Genomic DNA, 24,486 nt, shown 5'->3' with positions numbered 1-24,486 from the left:
AAAGAAGCTCATGTTCTGCCTGCCTGTGCGATGTGACACTTATAAAATCTTGTTGTGACAGTTGCCAGAAGCGTTCAAGACCGCAATGAGTTTAAAACTCCAGGCAACGAGGGAATCAGATTTTCATTTGTTGCCCTAGAAATAAGTCTGTCATGCTTTTGTGGCAGTGAGGGCCTTTAAGCAAGGCTCTTACAACATGAACAAAGTAAACCCACAACTGCTTGCATGGATTATAAACTGTTTGATTTTGTGCATTTGTGGCTTATTAGATTGCTAAGAATAGCTTTGTGAAGTTTCAAGAGATGTTTTGTTCAGTAAAAACTCCAAACCAGTATGTCCGGTCATTAATGGGTCAGAACTTTGTAGGACAGGATTCGGCTGGTGGGCGGAAGTGTAAAGCAGGAGGTCTTTGGACCCCCTGTGGTGTATTTTAATGTGAGTGAAAAACCACATCAGCACCATCAAAGCCTGGAGTGGTGCATCCCTGCCGGTTTATCATCCACTTTTCAAACTAACAAGCATTTTTGCAAGCACACTAAAGTCTTGAACAGGTACACCAGCTCGACCTTCCACCCCGGGAAAGCTCCACACTAGTCCTACATAAACCCTGTCATTCTTGTAATAGTAAGATCTGAATTGTCCTCTACTGTGCCAGCTGTTGTCTCTTTATTTCCAGGCAGACTGAAGAAGAAAGGCCCAACCCAAAACATGACCATATGTCCTATGAACCCAAAACAGGATGTCACAGCAGGCCCTCCGGTCAGTGTAGCAGACATAGACACAGGCGCACAGGAGGGCTATTGTTTTGTTCTACTTTGGGAGAGACAGAGTGAGGGAAAGGGAAGTGTGGTAAGGGATAGAGAGATTGGATGTGCATAGCTACACTGTGTGTGTTGCTGTTAGAGACTTAAAGACTTTAGGGCTCTCTGAAGAAACAACCACCCAGCAAAAATTTCTTCAGCGTCTGCACATCGGAGCCCTGGGACTGTGTCGGACGTTAGTATCCTCAAATGTCCGTAAACCATTTTGGGCTTCTTTAAAAAGAAAAAGTCCTTTTTCATTATTATCAAAATCGCATATTTTTTCCTTTGTGAATTTTAAGTTCCTCCTCAAGCTGAGCAGCAGATGAGGTCATCCACAGACAAACCCTGGAGCTGCTCCATAGACAGTGAATAATGGAGCGACTTAGCCGGACAGCAGACATGGTAATTTTATTGGGATGTGGAGACAGTCTCTAATTCACATCTGTAAGACTAAATACAGCTCATTTGGATATCTTAAATGAAGAATTTGAAATGTGGGAAAGAAAATTATTCACTTTCTGACAGATGAGAGGATTGATGCTATTCTCATGTCTGCATTCTAAGTATGTAGCTGGAGAGAAGTTAGCAATTAGCTTTAGCATAAGGACTGCAGAGGGTAACAAACTTACACCTACCAGCACCTCTAAGGTAATCTCTACACAAAATAAAGCCATGAAGATTCATGTGCCAGACTATTTCATGGCCATAAGCTGGAGTTTCCACTGGTTTTCTAGCAACAAATGCCAAATTGTAATGTTACACTAAAGTATTTGTCCACATTAAACAAACCACACATAACAAGTTAATAAGTGAGCTTTAGAGACAGAGCCAAGCAAGCCTTGTTTCCAGTCTTTGTGCTATGCTAAGCTAACCAACCACTGCCTGTCACTACATGAGGTAGAAAACTTTCACGTATATCCCTGGAGCCAGTTATTAGCCTAGCTTGGCAACACTGGAATCGGGGAAACAGCTAGCCTGGCTTTCTCCAACGTACGAATATCAGCCTTTCAGTACCTCACATCAACCTCACAAATTAAAACATAGCTGCTTTGTTGAATCTGTATAAAAATGGGAATCTATATATGAGAAGTTGGGGTTGTACAGGGAGTTACAAGCTGTAACTATTTCTCGGTGAATAGCGGCTGGGCTAATAGGCTAGCTGTTTCCCCAAGCTAAGTTAACCACCTCCTGACAGAAGTGGTACCAATTTTCTCATCTAACTTTTCCCCACCAATTTCCTGACATTTCCAAAAAGCGTCACCTTTTTCGAGATTCAAGTTCTGACCTCCAGCTCAGGGAGAAAATAAAACTAGTTCTACATTTTTTCCCCATAAGAGTTGAACAGTTTGTGAGTTGGTGCACGTGGAGACAAAAGCTGACTCATGTCTAAAGGGAGAGAAAAGACAAAGGGTGTCAGGAGGAGCCTGCAGACGGGGGTGGAGGGTCGGCTCTCGGATGGCGTAGACATAGCATCAGGCCACACAGAGGCCTCCTTGTCTGTAAACACAACCTGTTGCAACTCACTCAAGAGCATACTATGCAGGGAATGCTAAAAGGATTAGCGCGTAGCCACTTGAGATAATGTGAAAAATGAGATGTAATGTGGTGGAGGTAGAAACCAAAGAGTCAAGGACGTGGCAGCGTCACAACACTGACTCAGTCGACCATTAACCCCTAAGATTACAGAACAACTTAGTTGTAGCTTTTCTGTATGTTTTTATATTGATAAAACAATATTTTGCACCATGTTTTTAGTTAGAATTTTTAATTATCATGGATGCATCTGGGCTCTCAGACTGCAATGTGCGATATTATACATCACTGAGTTTGTAAAATCACACAAAAAACACAACAAAGACAACAAATAAATGACCTACACGCAAACATTTCTTTCTCTGTGTTTATTTGCTGTGTACATTATACACATACGTCTTTGGAATAAAAACTAAATCTCTCATATATATCAAATAAAAAGAGAGATTCAGAATTTTGTGGAGCCACTTTGCAAACATGCAACCAAATTTAGCAGGGAGATATAAAACAAAACAAAACAAAAAAACAGTCAGTCTGAAGGAATTTCAGGAGTGTTTCATGCTGATGATAAATACAGAAAAAACACATCATAGCTGCAAGTAACTGTATTAATTTATCACATGTACAAATAGTCGTGCCCTTGGGTCCAGTATTACTCGGTCCAGAATGCCTCCCTGTCTAACCTCTACATACCTCGGCAGACCCTCAGTTCATATTTCAGTGGCATCATCCAGGCCAAGCGGTGGAAATGACCTTTCATGGAGATAAAGTAAGAATCACTGAAGGATGGATGAAGTGAGGTAGGATCTGTGGTTATCTGAGGAAGGAGGGCAGTTTCAGCCTCCCTCTGCTTGTTTTGATGGGAAACGGGCTGACTGAGCCAGCTGGGAAGGTTAAACATCTGGAAACTGCCAGATGGTAAAAGTGACATCCTAAATATACCCACAGCGAAGGACTGACAAATTGAGCTCTTTACCTTTAGAGGTGAATCTATTATTTGTGAGATTTTCTTCATTTTTTAAACCTATTTTGAGAGAAATTTTTCTATATTTGTTTGCAAAAGTCCAGTTTTGCTCCCACCGGAATCTTTCCCTTTCATCTCTGTAGCTTACACAGCTGTGAGCTGTGAACGTGCATGAAGCATTAGCAGTGGTAATCAATAACTGTGTCACACGTGATTATTGGTCAGTGTATTCCGTGTGAGATTTGACCCTCTTTGGGGTTTAAAATGAGATGAAAATGATGTAAATTACTGGCCAAGGCCTGGCTGCTTGTCTTCCACTGCAGGTGCTCCTTTGAATCTAGCTCAGTGTTACATGTTACATGAGATGAATCTCTGCAAAGAGTAAAAGCTATATCGCTATCTTTCACTTCCTCTCTCTCTGTCCAGTTCAGTGCATTAACAACCCCACAGGGGCGCCTCGCATGTTTGTTCCAACGCCTGCGTTTAAGGAGTAAAAAAAAAAGCAACACACAAACTAAACTGGGACAGATCCGAATGAGGTACTCATGGTTCACTTCACACTCACACAACAGTTTTCCAGTTTAGAAAAAAACATAGCTTAGTGGTTTTCCATTTTAATTTAGTCATTGAAGGAGAGTGTTGGTGTCAAGGGCACTAAACTGTGTCCACTGTGTCATGACCAACATACACTTATGTGCCTTGTGAGGGGTCACAGGAGCTGATTTCAGATCAGTTCTGAATCCAGTTCGGTCAATAACTGAAAAGAAGCTACAAATGGAGAGGACAGCAGTGTCCAATCTCAATACACAGCCACACACACACACACAGCCACACACAAACACAAACACACACACATACACACACAGATACCAAAGGGAGAAATGGTTCCATTCACCAGTAAGGTCTGTCTATACCCACACAATACTTCCATAGGATCTATAAATACAATATATCAATTTGACAGGAGATAACAAGTCGTCCGCTTCTTTGGAGTTGGAGGAAGTAAGAGACTAAAGGTGATCATGTGCCGTGAAAATTGACCCTACAAACCTAGTTGTTACTATCTTTAAAGAAACCTTCAGACTCTCTGCACTCCATGACACATGGTTCCTTGTCCCTATATTAAACAGTAGACTCTTTGGGTCCCTCTCGAGCAGCGTTCTTACACCCGTAAAGCCACTTGATGACACGAGCGTTTCTCTCAATGATTGAAACACCAGTGGGAAGCTGGTCAGCCAGCTCCTCCTGAAAGAGCCCATCTCCCGAGTGCCGGGAGAACTCACTGGGCTCTGAGCCACCACAGCCGTCCCCGCCAACACTGCGGAGGGCCAGTGAGAGTGTGTCTATGGAGCTGGCACCAGAGAGGAAGTTCTCTCGACCCAGACGCTCTATCATGTCCATGTCCAGCCCACAGAAGTCAAAGAAATGTTCCTGCTCTGATAATGCTATCGAGCAGCGCAGACGCAAGTCTGACTTAGAGCGCTGCAACACCCCAAACTGCTTTCTGGGTGCTGATGGGGGTGACGCCCGTTTCCATGGGTCATTCTCATCATCATGGTTACTTGAGTGGTCGCCATTGGTGATACCATTGTTAACTTCGTCACTGGTACCATCTGTACATCCATTCTTAGTCCGTTCAAGTGTGCAGGTAAACCCAGGGCTGGGGACAGACGCTGGGCTGCGTTCTTGGTCAGTTTTACTAGACCTCCTGCTCCCTGGTCCACCATCCATAGTGTCTTTGTCATTGGTCCAAGACATGCGGGAGTCTCCATCCCTTGATGGCGCTTTTTCTTCACCGATCACCATCTTCTGGATTCTACCTTCACCTCCACTACTCTTCTCCCTCATGGAGCCCTGGAAGAGGCGGCGGACGAAACTGTAGCCCTTCACCTCCATGTTGTTGTTCTCTCCCACTGCTGCACCACTGGGGCTCTTGCACTCTTTCTTCTGCCTGTAAATAATGAGGGAGTCCGGCCTCAGCATGCGTTTGCCTGTGCTTCTTCTGAGTACAGGGGCACTGTGTGGTGCCACCAAGCTGCTATTTCCAGGAGTTCTGGGGTTAGGAGGCATTACATTGTTCACATTGCTCCTGTTATGCGCCTCAACGTCAACAGAAGTCCGTCTGTTCTCCTTGCGGGAGTCGTCATTCTCGTTTTCATCTCTTGAGGTGATGGATCCAGAGAGCGTAGAGAAGGGAGTGTTGGATGAGCGCCGTGGGGGAAGGTGGGGTGTCAGGCTACCGGGGATGGAAACAGCTCGCCGGGGTTGTGGGGGTGGAGTAGCACAGGGCACCAGTACAGGTTCCTGTTTGGTGTTGATCACCTGCTGGCTCTTAACATATTTGGCTTTGTCTGCCTCAAGCCTCTCCACAGCGCTGATTGAGCGGCCGTGGCCTCCACCATCTATCTGCCTGCGCAGGTAGTCTGGACCTTTGTTGAGGAGCCTCAGAGGAGAGGGGGATCCAGCGGGGGTTAGCGGCTTCATGTTGATTCACTGAGCTGGGAAAGACATCAAAACTGCAGCCCCCAAATGACTGACAGCTTCCGGTGTCCCCCAGAGAGCAGTTGTTGGCCCTGTGAAGATTTCAAACGAAGTGAGAGTGTTTGCAAAAGTTTCTAAGTATAGAAAACTGAGCCGGCTCTCATTCCTGTTCTCTTGAGTCCTCCTCGAGGGGTAATAGAAAGGTAGCAATTCTGGAGACCACAGAGTCCAAGTTTGTTGTAACGCTGTCTATAGATAGCTCACAGTCTCTTTGTTGGGCGACGTTAGAGCCCAGACGAAGTGATATCTCTATCCAGTATTTACACAGGCATTTGGATAGGCAGGCAGGGCACAGGGAAGTCCTTTTCTTGTCAGCCAAGAGCACTCCCAAATGAGACGCTCCCTGCCCACAGCACAGCAGAAATAGCAGGCAGGGTGCTCTTTGAAAGGGTTACTTTTTCCTCCCCCACTTTTTCTTCTCTCTTTCTGTCTCCCAACAACACCCTTCACTGTTGATCTTTTCAGTGACGGTTGCCTTGAGAAATTAGATATAATGGCCTCAAATATTTGCTTTGTGCGGGCTGTCTGAGGGACGCCGGGTCAAGACTTTTATTGTTTGGCGCCCGTCGTGGTTGAGGTGACCTGAGGGTGGCCGGCACCGAGGCACTCGGGTCGTTGATGGAAAGATGGGGCAGATGCAGATCCTGCCCTTGTCCTCACCTCACCTGCGTGGACCCCTGGGAGACACAGAGAGAGAAGAAGTGGTTTTAGTTGGAAGAGTTAGAGTTAGTTTTAGTTGCGAGCAGAAGAGACCAGATGGCAGGAAAGACTGTGAACCCTAAAGCTCAGATCAGATTGTGCTTATTTAAAGCTGGAGGGAGTTACATGTCTGGAGATGGCAGCTATGCAGAGCTGACACATGTAAACATTTAATGACCCTCTATTTTACATATCAAATCCCAATAAGCATACTACTTTTAGACAAGTAGGTGACACTCCAATCTAAGTCAGCATTCAATGCAATGCTAACATGCTGCTGCTGAACCAGTGAGAAAAAACTGCATCAACAAAATGCATTTTTCCTTTGTCACTGAATGTGGTGTAAGCAATTTTATAAATGTGGACACAAATATGACACATCTGAATTAACAAGCACAAGCACATACAGGTAACATTTCCTATGCAAGCATTTCTTTAATTTTTCTCAGTAGTCCTTATTTCAAAATTATGGTGACATAAACAAAAGGCTACAAGTCATTTTCAGTGAAAGCAAACAAACTGACACCAAACACTTGTTGCTGCATGATGGACATGATGGACAAATAAAATGCAGCTTGGCAGTGGGTGGCAGCTATTGCAGGAGTACCCAGTATGCAATGGACATTTTTAAATGCACAATGGCTAGCTGTGGTAGTGTTATTTAGCTAACTGACACTGACAAACGAAAAAGGATAGCTGTCTCCTTAGGTGCTCTCATCTGATGATCTGCGGTGACAGAAGCACACAACCCTGACAGAACTACGTCAATGAGCAACAGTTCAGCAGCGACTCGGCCCTGCAGCTGGCCACGCTTTGGTGTTTTGTAGCTTTGTCGCTCGTAGTGTGACAGTAGCGGCATCCTGTCAGAGTTGGCTGTAAGATGACAATATCTGTTGTCCAAGCACATGCTGATGTGTCTGCAGAAATCAGTTTCCTGAATCAGTTCTGTATGATTTTTAAAATTAATGTTTGAGTGTATATTCAACTTCTCTCTTCTATAATGTGGCATTGCTATGAGCAAACTGTCTTGGCACCAGTTTTTCTGTCTGTCACAGCCAATACACTGATACCAGTAATTCAAGGGGCTGAAATCTGTCAGAAAATGTTCAATTTCTTGATGGAGTAGTGTATCTGACAGCTTTAAAGTTTTAAACATGCATCTGCACTGAAAACTAGACTTAGGCTGTTGCAATTTAAACACCATAAAGTGTCACTTAGTTAAACCAATAGACTTCTGAAGTAATAACTCTTTCATAGTCACAGTTAAACAGCTTGTTCTTCAAATTAACAAGCCACTAAAGCGAGTTAAATGACACTTTAAACCAAACATAAGGCATGACTCTGTGAAATGGTGCCACATTTTGTATTTATGATGTGTTCTGTGAAGAGAGATGTTCCATATATTTTATGTTTTCTTGCTATATGAGGATTTGGGAGCGGGAAGTTGGGGGGAGGAGGCTGCACATGTCTATAATGGGAATAGGCTCTACCCGAGGAGTATTTATAGTATGAAAACATCCCAGCACTGTTATCATGTGTCTATGTATATATGCATGTGTATGTGCATGCGGTCGTGGTTATATTTGTGTGTCTGCTCTAGCTTTGCGCCTGAGCGTATAAGCATGTGTGTGTGTCAGCACAAGGCAATAAGAGGTTTCCCTGTAAATGAAAGAGGGCCGTATGCCTGTAGCTGGGCTGCAGATCATAAAGCCTTTCTCTCATTCTGCAGCTTTTTCATGCCCACTAAAAGAAGCTATGAGTTTGCAATGTGCAAACTGGGAAGACAAAGAACACATCTTGAGGCACAGGTGGAGCCTGTTTTTCATTCACCGCTCCTAAAAATGTATTAAGAGTCCATCTGGAGAGATAAATGCTCCTTGTGCTGTGCTAGACAGCAGGAGGGTGTTATATTGTTGTGCTTATTGTTCCCGCACGTCTGCCTCAAGTGTTATCAAATGCTATTTTAACTTTTCCTTCACATGAGGTAAAACAAAGAACAACCTCCTCTGGCAGGAAATAGGATCCGTGTCTCAAGACAAACCACGTGACACCACTGATAGCGGCTGAACCCCAGGTTTTCCGTCTTATGTTTTTAAAGCAGTTTGATTTGTATGATAGTACTATTACTGTAAGTAATAGTGTTACAGATTGACATGAGACAGAGGTCATGAGCAACGTTCAAACCTACATGTCTGTATGAACTTTACTGACACTTAAATCAAATCAAATGACTTTATATAAGTAAAAAAAAAAAATGCTAAAGGAAAACAAAGCATTTAGTCTCAACACTTTTTTCCTTACAATTAATACAATACAATATTCTGTCATTTAGGTGAGATCATTTTCACTCAGGTATCCTTATGTTTAAGTGCAAGGATTAGGAAAATAGCTTACGTAAGTAACCAAACTCAAACTCATCTGTAGATAACAGCAGTGGGTTAGTGGACATTAATTATCAAGTGCTGAATGTTTCTCTCACCAGCAAATTTCTTTTACATGGCCCATTAGCTAAGATTAAACAAATATTAATAATAACATTGAACAGTTGTCTGCATCGACAAGCTAAACTAAATTTCGACTGACACATTAGATGGGACACATCTCACAGAGGAGCTCTGGCCTGTCAAATGGCATGCCACTATAAATTCACTGAGGGAGGGGGGCTACTCCCTCTAGCTCTAGCTAGCTGTTTTTTTCCAGATGTCGGGCTGACAGAGGTCGGGAAAGTCAGCCATTGTTGAGGTAGAGTTCCGGGAAAAGTGTCTCACAACAGGTGTGGAAGAGGAAGAAAGGGTTTGGATTGAGCATGAAACACGAAAAATGGGTGGAAAATGCGGAGGAAGTGGGAATATTGGTAACGGTGTACAGGTATTTATTAGAACTTTCTTTCAGACCAATCTGTTTCCCATCTGAGCTCAAAATGCTAATGCTATTGAAGCATTAAACAGGATTATCACCACAGGAGCCTAGACAAAGTCATTCATCCTGATGTTGACTTTCCGTTGAGGGGGTGGGGGTAAAGAATGCATAATTATATAAAGAATACACGGGGCAATACCTATGGATACAGCAACTGTTAATCCCTACTGACCCAACAGTCATAATCCACAACAATATGGGCAACATCCATATTTGTCCTACATCTAATGTTTGGCTCTACTCTTCACGGTGGTGTGCGTTCATTGAATCTGACATCCAGAGCTTGAAGGAAACCAGCTACTTTCAGAGGTTATCTCTTGCTCTAAGTGTTATCTTGGACATCATATGACTCAAAGTGAATCACAATGCTAAGCGACAGTTGTTTAGGACACAATGTCTTCGTGGGAAATGGTGCTAAAAATGGACAACTAAATATAAATTTAAAATAGGCTAAAACAGAGCAAGCTGCTGCAACAGGGAGGAGAAATTTGCATGATGAAAAGGTTTGAAAGCACACACTTAAACACACTCAGCTGGGAGCTGCAGCAGAATAACAGTCACCATTAGGTCCACTGACCATAATGAGCCAAATTAGTAACCAGTGTCTTCTCCTGTGATCGCCAGGTTTGTGAAAAGCGTGAGATGAATCTTTCTCCTGTTACGTGACCTCCTTCCTCTCTCACTGTAGGTTGTCATTAACCTCTAAACTCTTTCTCATCTCCACAGTGACCCCCTCCCCAACCCTCAGCTTCATAATGCTACCTAAGCTTGTGTCTTTCATTCCTGCACTCCTTCCCACTCGTCATCTCTTTAAGTCTCCTGTATACGCCACAGGGCGTCCATACCCTCTCATTTCCCTCCCTACTCTCTCTTCCTGTATACACCCTGCGTATCTTCCCTCTCTCTGAATCTCTCCTTGAACAGAAAAAGAAAAACAATTCTGCCTTGAAATTTATTCATTTGTTTAGACTTTTGCAAAATCTTTGCTTATATCTTGAGAAATACTGAGTCTTACCTCCTCTGGACTCTAAACTATTCAAATGAAACCATCACTTTGGTTAAGCTGGTTGCAGTTCAGAGACTTAAACAAACCATGACAAAGGGTTGGGAGTTTGGCTATAAAAGGTCAAAAACCAAAACCATTAGTCCAGAATCTTATTGATCTTTCAAAACCATCCTTTCTCGTGCACAATTTTGTTTTTTAACCAATCACCTAGTTACAATAAAAAACAGTTTGTTTTCATCTGTTTCCCCACATGCCAAGTGGTGAGTGTGCTTCAAAAAACTGTTCCTACAAACTGTTGCTCAAACACATCTAAAGGCAGAATTGTTCAAACCTCTTTTGAATAGCTGCACTCAAAGTCAGGGCCAGAAGTCCGCCATCATGGAGAGGAGTGAGACTTACACAATTGTTCAAACTGTGATAATGATGCAAACTTTCTAACAGTCTGTCCTCAACGACAGTCATGCTATTGCACTTGATTGTGCAAATGACCATAGATGGAAGTAGTTGTGCAAAAAAAGGAGAATTATACATAGCCCAGGTGGCGACTTGTCCAGCTAATCTTAGAAAGTCACAGAAACTGTCAGCTGCAATTCTGATATCAGAAAGATGTGGGGGGTGATGGCACAATTCGACAATTCAAGCCCTTAATTTGAAGCATGCTGGTTTACTCATACCTTACTATGTGTTACACAGATCTATGTGAGCCTTAATACAGGAAGTGGGCATGGTCAGTCTCTGGCTATAGTGCATAACACCTAGACTATACATGACCAAATGGATAGTTACCAGATGTAGCCTACATGGTTGACAAAGAAACTAGTGAAACCTTCAGGCAAAGTGATCTCTGGGACATGAATCGCAAACGATATCACCATGTTCAGCGCGTGACCCCTCTCTCACGCCTTCTATCTCCCTGTTCTTTAATAAAACTCCTCTGTCTGTCTGCACTCTCCCATCCTTTCCTGCCTCCCCCGAGTCCTCTCTGTGATGGCCCAGCCTGCAGGGGAGGCTTAACCAGGCGCCCCCATGCAGCTAAAGAGGAACCAGATGTTCTGTGTCATGCTACATCAAGATGCTCAGCTACAGCCCTGACAGAGACCTGTCACGGGAAGGGACCCTATGCTCCAGTTTTCCTTTTAATCAACAGCACTGTTTAGGCTACCTACATTTGACCCATTGAGAAAAGGGCCATGTTTAAGTTTTGTTATTGATTATCCTGTCACGTACACACATTTGACAGTGAAAAAGTGAAGTTCTGCTTATTTTTGTGATGTGAAAGCGGTGCCCCTGAAGTAAACACCCAAAAAAATCCAGTAAGTGTTTGTTTGCTTCAAGAGAGCCCACAGGAGAACAACTTCATCTGGGCTCGCCGGGCATACCCAAAGAGAAAGCAGCTGGCCTGGGATCAGAGGGTTAAAGGAAGTTCCACTGTGAAATATGTATTCAGTGAAGTAAACACAAGATAAGAGGTTGATAAATTCACACGGACCACCTTTGAAGCTCTTGGGAAATGAATTCAGCACGCTTACCCGTCAAATTAATCTTTGGACAGATGAGAGGCATCTGCTGCTGACAAGGAACCAACTGGACATCTCTAATGTCCTTCCTCTCTTTCTCTGCCATCTAGCATTCCTCACTTTCTTTATACTAACACCTGCTCTTAGGGGTGACACAGACTAATGATCATCACTGGCAGACTGAAATGTCTGAATGTTCAAACGTTAACCAAAGCTCATTCAAAGATGCCTTTATGTCATGACGCAGCATCTGTGCACATCGATTCTCTACAGTATAAAGCGTCTGCGTGGTCGCTAATGAGCCACGATTCATGACGTCGTCCGGTTCGGTCATTAACCAACACTACAGACGCAGACCTGAAGAAGTCTGTTATGAGGCAGGGCAAAGAAAAGGAGGCGTCGTCCTCTGTGATCCACACAAAGACACATACCGGTCCTTCTTTGCATTATTAATGGACCAAAACAAAGGTCCTCCTCCAGGTCTGCAGATGCATGTTGACCTGGTCGCTCTGCCTCATTAGTCAGAGAGGGAAAGGGACAAATAACAACGTGGTAACAATAAAATGTAAGAGATGGGGCCATGGAACACATTGGGTACTGTCCCCTAAAAGACAAAGCCTGGTAGCCAATTGTAAATCTTGTCACCATTGTGAGGCCTTGAGCGCCATTAGCTGCTTGATCTACGGTTAGAGGTAACCCAAGGGCTTTCTCCACATTCATGTGGAACAGCAGTAGGCCACCTGGGACAAGTTTAGGAACCCTGACCTGAATAGACCTCCCCCCAAACCGTAAAATGGACAAGATGGGCCCTTAACTCACTGCTGCAGCTCTATTGTCATTCAAAGCAAATCATCGCAGAGACAGCTGAGCTACGGAGCCACAAGCCAAAGAAATCAGGCCTGCAGACTTTGAGATGGCAGTGATACGTGCCACTCAGCAGCATGCTGGGTGGTTGTGGAAGTACACAGCACGGTTAGCTAAAGACTAGAAGAAATCTGCAAACGGCAGCAAGAATATTTTACTCACAATAAACAAAAACCTTCAAATGTAACAACTAATTAGCCAGTAAACTAAGAGCTATTAAATCAGCTAACAAGCTAATTATTAGCCCACTGGTTTATAAGCAGGTAAATAATCAATTCATAATCTAATTAGCTTTTTAGTTCATTTTCATTTTAGCTCATTTGTAAGATTTGATGAAATTTTGCTTTATACTATTAAAATAATGAACTTTTACAGTATCATTATTGAATATAAGTAAAATAAATCTTGCACCATCACATAAGAGTCTGGTAACCTGTAACGGGAATTATTATTATACTGTTGACTACATCATAAATCATTTTCTAAAAATCACCTACTTAATCACCTGCTAAGTAATTGTTAGCTGGCTATGTTCCTCTAAACTGAGGTCATAATTAAAGCAATTATGACCATCAGATATAAGTAACAGCTTTAACGTGTGATATAGTCATCTTACGACAGCCATAGAACTGTACACCAGGCCTTTATGAACACTGTCACACCCGTGCAGTGCTAACACTGATAACGTCTGCTGAGATAACACGTTCACATTTATTCTTGCCTTCATCGACAGACTGGCCAGGCCCAGGGAGACTGCTGAGACTGTTGATAATTAAACAGCTCTGACCTATAAAGTTTTATGAGTCACTATTTACCTTTTCGGGGTTGACTATACTCAAGCTTTGCCGAAGAAAGACTCAAACTGACAAAATCTACCCATCATTTCACTTGAAAATGTATCTTAAATTCAGGTTTAGAACATGAGCCTAATGAGAGGACTCATTATCATGGGAAGTTTCAGCTCAAAGTTTGCAATAAGGGACCTACAAGTCACACAAATGATCCAAATTAATTGTCCACACTGCAACGCAGAGACACCTGAACCTGTCTCACAGTCCAGGAATGTTCAGGCCAGCTGTAAAACCTCACTGCCGACAAGGGTGAACTCTTACAAGGAGAAGACGTAAACCTGGATCCTCATGTACGTAAGGTAATATATATCAATAAACTGTATTATTATTAGCATATTGATGAACATGCCTTGATAAGGTCTAAGCCTTCGGAGATGGATCTATTAAAGGGCAAAAAATGTGTCCTAATGGTGGCTCAGAAAGCTGCTGACTCAGCAAATATGCCAGAAAGGTCTGGTGTGACGTGACTCTACTAAATGGACATTAGTGTCAGATGAAAACATTGTGATTTCTGACTGAAGTGTGAATATTAGTTAGTTTTTCTTAGTCCTCTAATTGGTTACTGTCGGTCCGACAAAATAAGCCATTTGGAGACATCAGTTTAGGCACATTTTTCTCTGGTTTCTGACATTTTAAAGACCAAATAAGTCATGAGTTCATCAAGAAAATGATTGTCTGATTAATCATTGTAGAGCTATGTGGTTCAGTTCAGTGTGGCTTTTAAAATTTTAGCCCTGATGCTTCATGTTTGATACTTCAAAAGATTTTTGAACTCCTCTGTTTTACAGCAGTATCTTTTTAACAGCCAAAATCTTTTCTGAACTCTTGCATGCCACATGACCTGCAGTTCCATCAGTGGCCACTAGGGGAGAAAAGGGACAGCGGTGCTCTCTGATTGATAGAAGGCAATACCAGTAAAACAATTTGAGTTTTTCAGTAAATTGATGAATTGAATGGCCAAAAAAACCTAGAATTTCTTTGGCTGAGTGCAGCCAAAGTGTGCAGTGTGTCATGAATGTTTGTGTGGGAGAAGACAGAGAGAGAGTAACAGAGGGTGCAGGAGAGAGTGGAGTTTGTATACCAAGTGCTCAGATCTGGCCTACATTAAGTAGACATCTCAGCTCTGGACAGCACTGTTTAGTAAATTATGACCACCGCTGCTGCTCCCTCCACATGCCAGCCTGCAGGCTTATGTGACCAGCAGTACAAACCGCTGTGACCTACTGTGTGCAGCACAGCCCTGGACTGGGAATGCACTTTGCAACTCAGGGTAACACAGATCTCCCCAAAAAAAGCCTGCCCTCAGGCTGTTTATGCTGCATGGTGCATAGGCAGAAATCTGGGCACATCCCTCAGTCTCCCAGAGTCTTAAATTATGAAGGCCTGTTCCCACACTGTGAACCCTCATTAAGCTCTCAGCTGGTGAGAAGGCTCTGAAAGACAGCACTGTCTGGCGAGCTGCCAGATGTTTTATTTCACCAAGTCGGCACATTTTTCACTCTGCCAGGCATACGTCCGCTTCAACAACGTGATAAAAGACGCTTCAGTGGATGGTGGCTGTTAGACTTGCAAAGAGAGACTAAAATGTCAAAACATGGTGAGTGGAGGTGGTAAATCATACACCTGTGTACCTGCTTATGAGCTGACTGAAATGTCCTAAAAAACATAGCAATAAAAAGCCACTAAACAGTGATGGATAGAAGAAGTGCATACGGGTGGAGATGGTGGCATCCACTACTTCTAGGTTTTAAGACTGACAATGATGAGTGAAAAGCTGGGCACGGGACAGAAGGTTTGGGTGATACTCAGTAGTTGGAAAGCAGGGGGTTGATGCAGAACTCCCAGCAAGGCTGAAAAGAAATGAGTGTAACATGTGCGTAACCCCACCCTCTTCTCACACAGACACAGCAGGTTGCCAAAAGGACATTCACACAACATTTGCAGAATTATTCTAAACACATGCTGCTGATGTTAGCAGTAAAAGCTTAACACCGACTTGCGAGGACTGTGACAGGGCTGTTTGGGGTGGGTTGGGGGCTTAAAGCTGTTCCAGCTGTGCTGTGTCCCCAAACACTGGGTCATCTGTGACTGCAGTGCCAAACCCCATCCAACCCCTCCCCTCCTGTGCTACTACACACTCTCCACCACTTTAAATGTGCCAGCATTGATTTGCTATCTGCACAGCTGAGCGCTGGTTCATAGACTACAACTCCTGATGAGATAAAATGCTCCACTGAAGTTTCTCACACTCTTTATTGGATAAGCAAATGAAGGATGTATCATCCTGTTTTTAATGCACACCTCATTCACTGTATTGAAAGTTGCAAGCTAAAGTGTTGAAGGCCCTATAATCCGTCTCTATCACAATAAATGGCTAAATAACAATCAAGGTTTAACTTGGGGAAAGCTAATCTGCTTCAACAGGAAGGTTAAGGTGAGGTTTTTATTGAATTTGATCATCAACACTTTGATTCAAATGCTGCTGAATCCTGATTGGTGCAGGGAAAGAAATAAGTGACACCTTTTTTTCTGTCCACTTCAAACCAGTGAGAAAAAGCAAGAATGTTGCCAAGAAAATGTTCATGTGGGATCCCATCGCTCATAGTAAAAAGCTGATTCAGAAAGCTTTCAGGGCCTTAAATCCAGCATTAATGCTTTGCAGCCTCCTCAAAACAAAGCGTCAAACAAGCATGACTTCTTCCGACGACACAGACCCTCAACTGAGCTCTTCTGTTTTTCCTCGCTGCCATCTACGCTTAGCTGTTAACCTCCGTTGAACCTGCCAGCTGTCCTCTCTCATTACTGATCGACCGACCTGCTTCCCCATGAACAGCCCCCCGAGTGCCACGGCAAAAGACCCCTCCGTTTCTGTCTCTTCTCCTCCTCCCCTCGTCTCCTCCCTCGCTCCTGTCAGAATCAGAAAACATCTGGAGGAGCCGGAAGAGATCGCAGAGCGGCATCGACGGTCCCCTCCCGTGTCAGAGGGAACGTCCAGGCCTGTGTCGTCTCCCTCATGGTTGAGCGGACGCAGCGCGGCACGGTTGAGCGTGATGGGATGTGGCAGAGCTACAGAGGCGCCCGGTCGGACTGTGAACAATTACGGGGATGTGAGAGCAGCGGAGAGAAGGGCTGCTCTCACAGCTGTCACCCACACACAGGGGACTGTCAGGAGATGGAGATCTGTCAGATCACGTTTCACCATTTCATTGCTCACAATTAATTATGGATTGAGTTATGAGCCCATGGAGATGGGAGTGATGTAAGAGCAGAAACTTCAGGCCTGGGAGAGATTTCAAGACTGATAGTGATTACATCAGCTGCGGTGCCAAAGTTAGATGCAAACATTTGGTGCAAATTTTGATTTCTACTAGCAAGCTAAAACACACTGAAAGACAGTCCTTGTGAATGCAGCATCGTAAATCTTTCAGGGAACAAGCCAGCGAGTAAAGGTTTTGCTCCAAAAAGCTACATATGTAGGCGCATCCATTTAGAAAAATATGTCTGCTCATGAAATTATCACTTCAATGAATATGATTCCACACTCTGGTGTTTACAAAGCACAAGAAATACTAGTTTGGAACATAGATGGTAGGTTTTACTTCTGGTTTCACCCAGCAATCCTTTGCAAGAGTGGGTATTACTCTATCGTAGGGTGCCTGTCTGAAAGGGTTGTTTCTCTGCTGGATGGAGCTCAGGAGCTGTGACTTTTTTTGACAACTTCTTCCTCTTTTTCAAATGTTTCTTCCTGAAAACGGTCGAAAAGGAAGTTCCCAGAGACCGTTGGCACAATGGGCCAAACAAGGCGACAAGGAGCAGTAAAGCTAAATTATAAGCCTGACGGTTTGTGTTTGAAGTCTCACACACTACTGAGAACGTCAACTGTCTAAAACCAGCTGCTGTTCAGCAACACACACTCCTTTAACACAGTGCCGGGGGGAAGATGATGTCATTAGCGGGGTATATTTTCCCCTCTAATTAGAAACTCTAGCCTTTCGCCGTAACTTGGGGGTCTTTACATGCAACCATGCAACAAAACGGGGATTAGACAGAGCACATGTTTGACATCCCCCTTAAAATGCAATGTTTTCATGCTGCACTCTGCAGAAGGGAACACCATGCCTTGAATGTGGCTGTGGTACGGCTGAACTTTAAGTGATAAGAAACACATGAGCGGCCCATTGTGAACTAAAACCATGAAATATCCTGCGGCTTCCGCTTGTTCTCCGCAGTCAGCACTGATGTGGCTCAAACCAATCAGATTATACACTTGTAAAGCCTCAAAAATAGTGTCCAGGAAAGAAGAAAAATCCTGGTGTGCTCTTATACCCCATTATATACTCAACTGTTTGACCTGTGCAAGATCATGCTGAGGTCAGCGATCTGCTGGCTGCCGAGCTTCTGTTTAGAAGGCTTTGATGTGGTGAGAGCATGAACAGTTACTGTATGAGTGAGTTTTCTCAAAGGTCCTGAAGTCAACATGATTTAAAAGTATTGCACCACCAACACCATTGTCATCAATACCCCTGCTGGTGCTATGAGCGGGAAGGCAAAGAGCTAAATTACATTTCATTTAGTCATGTTAATGATGTCAGACCTCCTGTCAACACCCCAGACAGAGACTGCAGCTCTGTGCTCGCTGCCCGAGGGCTCCCTGCTCTGCAAGGGGAGGAAGTATTCTCGTCTGCTCCGCCGGGATTGGCATCAAACACAGTTGCAGCCGTATTACAGCTGGAAAATTAGCGCACTGCCACATGAATCGGGGAGAAAAGGGGAACGGTTTACGAGCGCTCCACACTGTAATTTTGCAGGTAGGTCGTCAGTCAGAGAGTTGTTTGTATCCTGCATTTAAACGTGCACAGTGCGAAGGATTGATGTCGACTGGTGGTGTTTATGATCTGTGACTCATTTGTAGCTTTCAGACAGGGATGCCCGCCAGGTCGGAGTGTGTGCTTAAACTCTGAAGGAAAAACAAAAGCTGAAGCAAGGAAAGGTACAGTAGGGAGGAGCCTGAATCTACCTCCTCAACCCTTACACGTAATGTATGATCTGCCTTCATTTTAACACGTGCCTTGAGGGTGATTAGTCACAAACTATGACGAAAGCAATTATCTTAGATTACTTCATCTTTTAAGCCAACATGGGCGGGAACTCCTTAAAGTGCTCAGGAAAAAATGGGGATTTGAGCTGTTAAATGCACTTTGTGGTGAGATTGTTTTGTCAGTTATTTATTTTTATTATCACTGTCTCATGCAGGGAACTGAAAGATCATCCTCTGCCTCTGGAAATTCAGCCTTCATCACTGCCAGCTCATGATCTGCATCACAGCGCGTGAATTAAACCTCCTGCTGCTGCACGCTCAGGCCAAACCAACACGTGCTCACCTATGAATCTCAGGGTGATGGTGTTTGGAGGACATGTGTGGTCTGTTTAGTCTGGCTCCTACTTTGTTTACACTCCTGACCCCACACTGATCAAACCAACTCGGGCTGCATGAGCCTTAAATATATCAGTGGAGAGTGAGGTGAGGGGTGGGAGAGGGAGAGGTGGGTCAAGGTGGAGCTGACCCCGAGGCCATGTGATTGTCTCCTCGGAGGAGACAGTCTTTACAGTTTTAGAGTGGGTGTGTTGCATAATGACCCCTCAGGTCCCCAACTTACTTTTGTTCTTCAGTAAGTTCTCAGGTGACACTGTTTTAGGCTTTATAATGAGCATATGCTCGAACAACTGAGTACAAAACGAGACATGTATTTTTCTTAAATTAACTCATTGGTAGGAAAATGCTTAATTTAGTTTAAGATCACAAAACCTTTCCTCCCTGATTAGATGTTTGGAAGCCAGAGCCTCATTTGAGCCGTTCCCCTGATTTCATCCAGATGTAAATATTTAGTGCAGAGTAGAGTTAAGATGGAATAAACCTGCTGCGCCGGGTCAGCTGTGTCTGCTTTAATCAGAGCGCAGTGGTCAGTCATCTCTCTCTCCAACCCTCTCCATACCATGGAGCTATTACTGACTGGACTTCAAGGCTGAGTAAAAACAGAGAGTCCACATATAGGTTTACAAGGCGGATGATGAATTGCCACACTTGTCAACTTCTCAAAAATAATAAAAACACAGTTTCAGGTCGATCTATAAACCTTGTCTGTTGTTTATGGATTAACCACCTACAAAAAGCCTGACATCCATCACAGACATGCTGCCAAGGAGAATTTGCCTTGTAGGGCATCGGCCATAAACACACCATAAAGATCTCAGGCATGACTCTTAAGAAGACAAACTGAAGTAATCCTGCAGTAAATTGCAAAAGAGCAGACACGTGTGCTTTTCCGTGCGGTAGAGATTTATCCAATTTAGGATTTAACTAGTTTTTAATAATGGTAATGTGATTTTATACCAGGTAGTGTGGTAAAGTCACTGCTGAGTGCCTTAGACACTCAGTACCACAGCACTTTTTGATCTTTTTTAATTACCAGACTATTGGTTATTTGTCAAGAAGGACAAAAATTTCAAGCACACACTTCAGAAAAGATTCAGTTAATGCGCAATCAGTCCAAACCAATCTTTCGCTGGTGTAGCTAAAATAGTGCTGCCACATATTGAAAACAATATGGAAGCAAAAGTGAAAAATAATCACGCAGGATCACTGGTCAGAAGAATCAATTCATACCCGAATCCACCCTGATCGGTACCGGAAAACTGCACAAAAATACACAAAATAACCCAATCTCGACTCACACACCTGCTTAGAAAACATAAAAGTCCGCTCCTTGCTCACCTTGTCCGCTCAGTTTATCCACTCTTGTTGTGTTTGAAATCCTGGAAAGGTGTGGAGATCCTCTCTGTGACAGACGGTCTGCTTCAGCGTGGCGCTGCGCTCTGCGCTCTGCGCGGACTGCTGGCACACTGACGGACCGCTGCATGGCAGCAGCGCGATAAAGAGGGAGTCCCGACCTCCCCGCCGCGGAGGGGGGTGGGCAGGTATGAGGCTGTGTAAACTGACTCCTGTGTAGCCTGCAGGGAGCTGAGTGGAGCGCTGAGGGGGCTGGGGATTAGGGGGAAACTATAGCGTCCAATACTACATCATAATAAGTGAGTTAGCGTCATAAACATTCTTACAGTTGCAGTAGTTTTAGTGGTAGAAGTTCAATCAAATCAAGCTTAAAGTAGTCTGTGCTGAAATGTGTGATTGAAGTGCACATTTCTAAAACTTTCCCATCTAATGGCAGTATTAATATTCATATTAGAAATATATGGTGTTAATGCATTTAGGTTATATAATCAATTAATAACTCTGAAGTTTCCAGGCTGTGAGAAGTCCATTAACACTATATATCCTGATTTAATTCATCAGGAAGATCCCTCCAATGGTACCACTTACTTACTGGAAAAGAAATTTTAAGAACACCTGCAGCAAAATGTCTTTATTAACAATTTATTAACTTATAATCTCTTTTTAATGTATGCCTGGATAAAAAGTTTACTTGCACTGAAGCCAAGACTAAGAGTTTACAGCCATTACAACAGCTTTGTGACGCTGTGCCTCGGAGCGGGTTTCATGTTACCATGTGTATTAGTTTAGCGTGTTGCTTATTGGCACCAAACACAAAGTACAGCTGGTACAGGTACTTGGCCATAAACCAAAGAATTTGACAAATACTTTGAAAAACGACTCATGGCTGAGAATCATCTCATCAAACTGGCAGATTACTTCACTTATATTAGAAATTTAATTTTAATTACTAAACTAATTGAGTTGCTAATCCTACACTGAAGACTTTGAGAGCAGTTTTGTATCATGGTGATTGATTGTACAGCTTGTTAACTAATGCCAATCCGGCATGTGATTGACTGATTGATTGATTGATTGATTGTGCTTCAAACAGTATTGTTCTCCCGTTGTTGATGAATGAATCTCAACTGTGCACTTCACACATTATCTTATCAGACTTTTAGCTTCAATAGCTTCACAAGTACCACATATCATACATGATCTGGGCAGCTTTAGATGTTACACCCTTTGTTGTTGTTAAAGTCACATGTGAGGCAGTTTGATTACGATAACACCAGAAAATGTTTCTATTCCCAAGCACTGGAACCCATTCACACTGCTCATTTTATCTGATTTCTGTGGTGCTTTTATTTCTTCTCCTCTACTTATTGCAGCCTTTCTGAGTGAAAATCACTTGTTGATTAGCTGTTGGTAATTGCTGATTTAGACCATAATGCCGCCATGCTGTTGTCCTCAACTTGTGACTGAAGGCGCAGAGTAAACAGCAAATATTGCAGCTATGCGTTGCGGCGTTCTCAGGGATCATCCTCTCTCCTTCTGTGTTTTCTCTTCTCGCCCTCCTCCCTTCATCCCCTTCGTCATAAAACACAGCTCAGCACGACTGGCTCAGAGAGGTCGGGAGAGGAGGGGGGAGAGAGAGTGAGAGAGATAAAGCAGTGATCCACACATTTCACACACACCTGTTTCTCATTCCCAAGCTCATCACTCTTGACGGGGCAGACAGGCGAGCGAGGAGGCACAGCACACGCAGAGCCACTGGAAATATTTTACTGAGAATATAAACATGCTGCAAAACAGAGCCATGCTGAGGTTCACATGATCTGTACATAGTGCAAACATCACACATTCACTCACACACACATACACATACACACTCTTTTCCGACTTCTTCTGTGGTGCCCCTGAGGAACAGTTCACACTTCACTAAAACTGTTCCTGTGAAGCAGCTCTGTAGCTCACAGGAAAAGTGTTGAACTGATGTTCCAAGTTTGGAAAGTGTCTAAATGTGACACTTAAAAATAGCAAGCATGCTCAGCAAAGCCTTGAAAGAATCGAGGTTTTAAAAAGAGAGATCAATGCACTCCTGCATCGTAGAGGTATGGCATTTCTCAAAATAGAAGTTCCTGTTTCTGCAGAACTGAGCAAGCAGTCACGCTGCATTTGGGGCACCTCCAGACTGGAGCCACGGCCGTCCTGTGCCACATCTGGGTGCAGTAACGCGATCTGCTGATGCCGTTCCCTGACCTCTGCCCTCACAGCCACGACTCAAGGAAGCCACACTTCCTGCTGAGCACTGTGTGCGAGGTGGCGAGCGACCTCAACCTTGTTTGACGCCATATTTGCCCCCAGGAGGACGCTTCCTGTGCAGAGTCCTCTCTCCGCTGCTATGTGCGTGTGGATGGCCGATGTAGCAGGTGGCTAATTCCTAGCACGATTCCTGGTGCCAGTCAACGGTTTAAGACCCTGTTAACTCGGGGTGATAATCCTGCAAAAGTTGTGAAAGATCACGTACTGAGAGGGCGAGAGAGAAAACAGGGTTACATCCAGGGTCCAAAAGGATCTGTGATGATTCAACAGGAGGAAAAGCATTCCCCAATGTATGTCAGTAACTTTGGGTCATGGACCTCAATAAAAACAGAAATAAATGAATGTTACAGAGATTCAAGTGTTCAAATTCCCACATCTTCACATTTTAGCTCCAGCACCTCCAACAAGTCTTTATTTGATGAGCAGTAATCTTTATATAATGGACTTAGACATTGTTTTAGAAATGAAAGAATGAGGCACTAAAATCATGGAAAAACAAGCGTTTTTATATTCGTAACATGTTGAAGAACACAATACTTGATCAAAAAAACCTGGATAAGATGGCAACTTTTGCAATGAGCATCAACCTTCCTCAGTTTACATTGAAGGATCATATTTACTGAAATGTGTGTGACTCACTCAAGCAGTTTACGACATGGTATTAAGCAACATAAGTTAATGACACTGCTCAAGTATCTCTCTCTGCCACACTCCAAGGATTGATGCCCATTTGAAATACGTTTTACATCATCTTATTCAAATACAGCATTTTCCCTTAAGCCCTCCTCGGGGACAGGGATGAAGGCCCCTCCATGCAGCTCCTGTTTACACGAGTTATTTAAGACGAGGAAACTGGATACCCACAAAAAATCAGGGAAATATTAGAAGTGCGGTTGTCAGAGGTTTTATGTACTTTCTGTCTTTCCATGATGCCTAAAAACCTCTCAACTATGAGCTTCATGGTTGAACATACATTTGTGTAAGTGCTCTTCTACAACTTTTGTTGGGTTTTTCTTGAGAGAGAGGACATTTTTTTTTGCAAAGTGAGGACATTTTGACTGGTCCAGACTTCACAGAAGCGCCTTTTGAGGGTTAAAGGGTCACCTCTGACAAATTAGTTCAAGCAAAAACTGTTCCCAGCGAGCTCTAGGGATTATTCAGAGCAACATTCATGGTGGTGGTAAACATCTTAGAAACAGATATCTCAAAACCTGAACAAAATGAAACCTGAAATATCTTTGTAGATTTGGGTAAACCAGCCTTTTAAATAATAAGTCTTGTGATGTTCTATATACTTTTAATTCTCAAGACGTCATTGGCTTTGATCTTCTCATGAGATCATGACAGTAAGAAAAACAATAATATCACATCACATCAAAATGTGCTCACTCAGGATCTTAAACTCAAACTGGTCCTCACAAAATATATGCACCACACACACACACACACACACACACACACACACACTCAAGCTTGAGGATTAATGACACTTCAAAGGGAGGAAGCCGTACCGTGGCCAGCTTCCTGCCCAGGCCCATCTTGGACCATTTGCTGGCATCTCTGCAGCTGATGACAGCCTTGTGAGCCATGTGGTGGCTATTTGGAGGTGCAGAGCTGATCGTCGAGGTATCCACTGATGTAGTAACACTTTGTCTTCTGTAGGTCGAGTTCAATAATAAGGAGCCCAAGGCATCT

General features: G+C 43.5%; 1 protein-coding gene across 1 annotated transcript; it reads right to left on the bottom strand.

Annotated features, from left to right (window-relative positions):
- Positions 1-2,688: 2,688 nt before the first annotated feature.
- Positions 2,689-20,599, bottom strand: fam110d (family with sequence similarity 110 member D). Its single transcript, XM_070967266.1, has 2 exons — positions 20,470-20,599; positions 2,689-6,518 (listed from the first exon to the last, which is right to left on the bottom strand). Exon 2 carries the CDS (start codon positions 5,782-5,784, stop codon positions 4,423-4,425), a length of 1,362 nt encoding a protein of 453 aa, XP_070823367.1. The 5' UTR covers positions 5,785-6,518; positions 20,470-20,599; the 3' UTR covers positions 2,689-4,422.
- Between the last annotated feature and the right edge of the window lie 3,887 nt (positions 20,600-24,486).

Source organism: Chaetodon trifascialis, chromosome 7 (assembly GCF_039877785.1).
Source record: "Chaetodon trifascialis isolate fChaTrf1 chromosome 7, fChaTrf1.hap1, whole genome shotgun sequence".
NCBI lineage: Eukaryota > Metazoa > Chordata > Actinopteri > Chaetodontiformes > Chaetodontidae > Chaetodon > Chaetodon trifascialis.
The sequence above is the reverse complement of the archived record's forward strand: the minus strand, read 5'-3'. Positions and strand labels throughout refer to the sequence as shown.